General features: G+C 41.2%; 1 protein-coding gene across 1 annotated transcript in view; it reads right to left on the reverse strand.

Annotated features, from left to right (window-relative positions):
• Window positions 1-4,905, reverse strand: part of TMPRSS7 (transmembrane protease, serine 7) — a 70,504-nt gene that overhangs the window by 13,189 nt on the left and 52,410 nt on the right. The window contains exons 13-14 of the mRNA XM_006864186.1: window positions 3,393-3,661; window positions 456-592 (exon numbers count right to left, since the gene is read on the reverse strand). Coding sequence (XP_006864248.1) covers window positions 456-592; window positions 3,393-3,661 — 406 coding nt within the window. The remainder of the gene's footprint in view (window positions 1-455; window positions 593-3,392; window positions 3,662-4,905) is intronic.

The following is a 4,905-nucleotide window of genomic DNA, read 5'->3' on the forward strand; positions in this document are numbered from 1 at the left end:
TTTGTGGGAGAAAGATGAGGTGAGACTTTCTACTCCAATAAAGACTTACAGCCTCAGAAACCCTATACAGGGCCACTCTGAGTCAGAATAACTTGACTGCACCTAGCAACAACAACAACAGAAATAGGAGTAGTCCTGAACCTGTGTGTCTATTTGTTGTTTTTGATTATGAGAAAAATCATGGCAGAGTGACAAATGTTGACCCTATCCTTTGATGTTGGAGGAGATACATAGGGTGGAGTACAAGTTAGAAAACAGAATTCTATAGACCAGCACTGTCACCATCTCTCCTTGATCTCAGACAATCAGATTATACTTAATCTTTGGATAGCTCAGATAAATTAAAAGAAATGCCAACCTTAGTTATTTCCTAGTGTTATGCAGATTAAGTAATAATGTAAAAGCATTTATAAAAAGTATCTCATGCTAGGTGACAGAAAGGTAACATGACTTACTTTGCAAGCATCTCTCTTGCCTGACATTACGCCAGCACAGAGCATCCGTGACGTGATGATCCCATAGGTGGACACACAGAGGGTTTGGTCAATGAGCTCTACCTCTGCTTGCTGCAAAATATTGGAGCCTTTATTGTCTGGGAAACAGATTGGAAATAGAAATCATGGAAATGGTAATAACTACACTTATGGAAGACTTTATTAAACACTTTTCTCACATTATCCCATTATCCTCTTAACAATTCTTTGAGATTGTTGTTGTTGTTAAGTGCAATCGAGTCAGTTGCGACCCTGTATAGGGTTTCTGAGGAGCAGCTGGTGAGCTTGAACCGCTGACCTTGCACTTTAAACAGCTTTGCAGTCTGGTGCATTGACCCACAGTGCCACATCAGGACTCCCTAATTCTTTGAGGTAGATTCTTTTATTGTCATCACTTTACAAGTAAAGAAATGGAGGCTTTGGAGGCTATAGGGTTTGCCCAGCTAGCATGAAACAGAATAAGATTCAGACCCAAGGTTCTAACTTGATTACTTAAGCCACTGTGCCACAGTCCGCCACCACCTCCTGTTTTCATTGGGACTGTGAGTTAGAAACTGTTATTATCAATATTTACTGTCAAGGGAGTGCCTTCGATGGAGTGGCAGAACTTATCTATGGCAGTTTCCTATAAACCATAACATTACAGTTTGGCTATGGCCCCTTCACTTCCTTTCTATGCTATCTGGCTAATGAGTTTGTTTTGTTGTTATTTTTAAGTAAATATGCACACATACATATGCACTGCTATAGGATAAGCACTGAACTGATAACCCCAAGGTTGGCAGTTCAAACCCACCAGTCACTCCTCAGAAACCCAATACAAGGTTACTATGAGTCAGAACTGACTCGATGGCACTTAGCAAACAGAAAAAATTAAAGCCTTTCATGAGAAGTTGGCTAAGTAGACTCTTTCCTCCTGTGATATATAATTGTATAATGAAAGCATTGGACACAGCCCTGGTATGCTTCAGGTGTTTGAACTGTTAGCTGCCTTCCCATGTTGGGACTTGCAGGTCTCAGCAGGTTTGAACTAGTGGTGAATATCACAATTTGAATAAGCTAAATAGAGACAGTGAACACTTGATAAGGTGTCCACATGGATTTTTAGAGTTCCAAAGTGAGAGAGTAGGAGAAGGTTGAAGAATTGCAGAAAGTGAATCTGCTCTAAGTCCTAGAATAGGACTATAAAGGGATCTGAGATGATAGATCAGGGTAAAGTATTAGCATGAGGCTTTAGGAGACTTTAGCAAAGCTTTGGGTTCCATTCTTCATCATATACTCAACCTACCATGCAATCCTGGACTGTGGAAAACTTTGGCAGGACAGCTGCAAAGGCTTAGCTACCAAACACTTTGCCTGTGTTATGACCTCATTGTGTTCTTCCAAAATAGTAATTGGAATCCTAACCTCATATCTGAGGATGTAAACTCATTTGGCAATAAGATTGTTTTTATTATGTTAATGTGACCATGACAGTGTAGAATGTATGACTCCTAAACAGAATCACTTCTGAGTTATAAAAAGAACAGATTAGACACAGAAGCCAGCACAGGCGGGGTGGGGGAGGGAGGCAGGAGAAGTGGTAGATAGATATCCCATGAATATCCCCAAGGAATGTTGGTGTGCCAGGCCTAAAGAAGTTGAATGAGATACAGATCTTACCCCAGATTGTGCAGAAAGAGAAACTTTCCCTATAGCAGGTGCCCTGAATTTGAACTTCTAGACTCCTAACTGTGAGAAAATAAATTTCCCTTCTTTAAAGCCACTACTTGTAGTATTTTTATTACAAATGCACTAGGAAACTATGACACCCTGCTTTTGTGCATGTTGAAAAAGATGCCCCTCTGAGTGGAGGAATTAGAAATAGGTAAAAGAACCAATAGATCTGTTTTGGAAGAAGTGCAGCCAGAGTGCTCCTTGGAGGCCAAGATGGCTAAGCTTCGTCTCTCATACTTTGGACATATTGTCCGGAGGGAACAGTCGCTGGAGAAGGATGTCATGCTGGGTAAGGTGGAAGGTCAGAGAAAAAGAGGAAGACCCCTAACGAGATGGATTGGCCAGGTGGCATCATTGATGGACTCAAGTGTGGCAACAGTAGTGAGGTTGGCCCAGGATCAGACATTGTTTCATTCTGCTGTGCATGGGGTCGCTATGAGTCGGTTCTGACTCGATGGCACTTGACAACAACAACAAACCCCCCTCTAGATAGACCAGTTTGAAAAGGGTTCTTTGTTTCTACACAATATGTACCCCAGGCCATCACATGCAGCTTGAAAAAACAAGAACAGGCTAAATTTCAGTCCTCACTCTTATCCCCCTGGCTTTTGGCCCTGTGTAGGACAGATCTGTATAATATTCTGGATAGTTGTCTATGAGTTGACAGAGTGGGTGTATGTATGTGTATATGTGTGTATGTTCTTTTCTCTCTTATAAAATCAAAGCATTTCACCTCCTCAGATGATAAAACAACCTAGAAAAAGTTACGAATGAGTTGCTCTTCTGCAATAGGAAACCTAGCAAAACCTTCAACTTTGGTAAAGGGCCCATATTATCTGGAACCTTCCTGATGACATGCCTGATTCTTTTAAGGTAGGTAGAGAACATAAGTTTGAACCATACAGTCAGTGGTTCAAACTCACCAGTCTCTCCTCAGAAAGTCTATACAGGGTCACTATGAGTTGGAACCAACTCGACAATACCTATCAACAACCATAACAAAGAATATCATAAAACAGATATAATAATAATGCCCCCTCCATTCTGCCTCATAAAGTTGTCAGGAGGCTCACATGAGACCACATACATAAACCTTCCCTATAAACACCAAAGCACTCCATAACCCTTAGGCATTATTACTGCCTGGAGGGGAAGGGTCTGGACATCCATTCATGTACACACCTGCTTCGTGCCTTCGTCCCCAGCCGGTTACCCAGCACTTCTCCCCACTGTATACTTTCTGACCAGCAGGAGGAATGCATATGGGCTGAATGAGTTGTTTCAAAGTCTCAGGCCAAGCAATACTGAGCTGTAGCAGGGCAATATCATAGTCAAAGGTCTGGCTGTTATAGTATTCGTGGACCACAATTCTTCTCACTGGGGAGACAAACTTGGCATTCCCCTGCACATACATTCCAAGGTGAGCAGTCCATGGTGTGGGATCGGACAACCTAATAGAAAAGGAATGAAGTACAAAGTCAGTGGCTCAAAGGACCATACATGGTTCTGAAACAAGTCCTCTGAAGAGAACTAAGAAAAGAGAGCCTGGTTTTGCACCCCCGTTGTAGCCACTGACTCTGTCCAGAGACATGGCAAGAAGCACACCTTGTACGGGTCTCACCTCTTTAGTAAAACCACAAGTGAGATTTGCAGAACAATCACTCCACTACTCACTAACGAAATGCCTGGGTATGTTCTTGCCACTGGCATTACACAAGCAACACACATGTCAAGAACATTGGCATTTAGAATGACTTTGCTACATTCTTCCTATTCAGGCTGATTGCAATAGTTGATGAAGACAGAACTATTTACCAAAACCAAATGATTTGAACTCCAAGATACATTAGAATCAAGGTATTACTAGCAGGAATTTAATGAAATTCCTTTTGTAAACTACCAGAAGGCTTAAAAATTATAGCTGTAGTTGTTCAAGTGTGACCGTTCACTTGGTCTTCCGTCAGTCCTTCCTGAATCCTAATCCTGACTCTGGTACCCATGCACAAGTCACCAAGGGACATGCAGCCTCCATGTTTGACTTTCGTTTTCAAAGGCACAGCAACATTGCTTTGGTGACCGTAAAGAGAATGTAAAAGCTTTTGAGAAAAACGTAAATATGGTCACAACCCAAACAGTGTGGCCACTAATCTGCTTAGCTGGCAGTTTATGGGTATAATAATGGAGCTGTAATAATCCAGGGGAGTATTTGGGTTAACATAGTATTTGAAGCAGCTGCACTGCATAAAAGACTAATTATCAACAAGGGAGAAGCATTTTAGTAATTAATGTAAACCCTGGAATTTCCAGAAACAAATGCTCACATTGCATAAATTGGTTGAAATATTCCACTTCAAAAAAAGTTTAAATAGGACCTAGCCTTGATGGCTTGATAATCAGAACTCGACTAGAGGAAGATGAAAAAAGAAAAAGAACAAAACAATTTTTGATAAAGGAAATGAGGGTAAATTGCTATAATTTGATGAACTTGACCTATACTCATGGAGGCAGTAACTTTAAATATCCACTGAGAGGGAAGGAGTCTTCACAAGTATCAATGTTATCCCGTCTGTATACAGGGTAGATAGGGATGGGCAACTTAGACATTGGCTACATAAAATGAGGGGGCAATAAAGGCACCAAATGACTGGCTTACAAGGTTTCAAGAGGGAGTTTAGTTTAAGAGTGTGTGGGAGAA

The sequence above is a fragment of the Chrysochloris asiatica genome, unplaced genomic scaffold (assembly GCF_000296735.1).
Source record: "Chrysochloris asiatica unplaced genomic scaffold, ChrAsi1.0 scaffold00061, whole genome shotgun sequence".
Lineage (NCBI taxonomy): Eukaryota > Metazoa > Chordata > Mammalia > Afrosoricida > Chrysochloridae > Chrysochloris > Chrysochloris asiatica.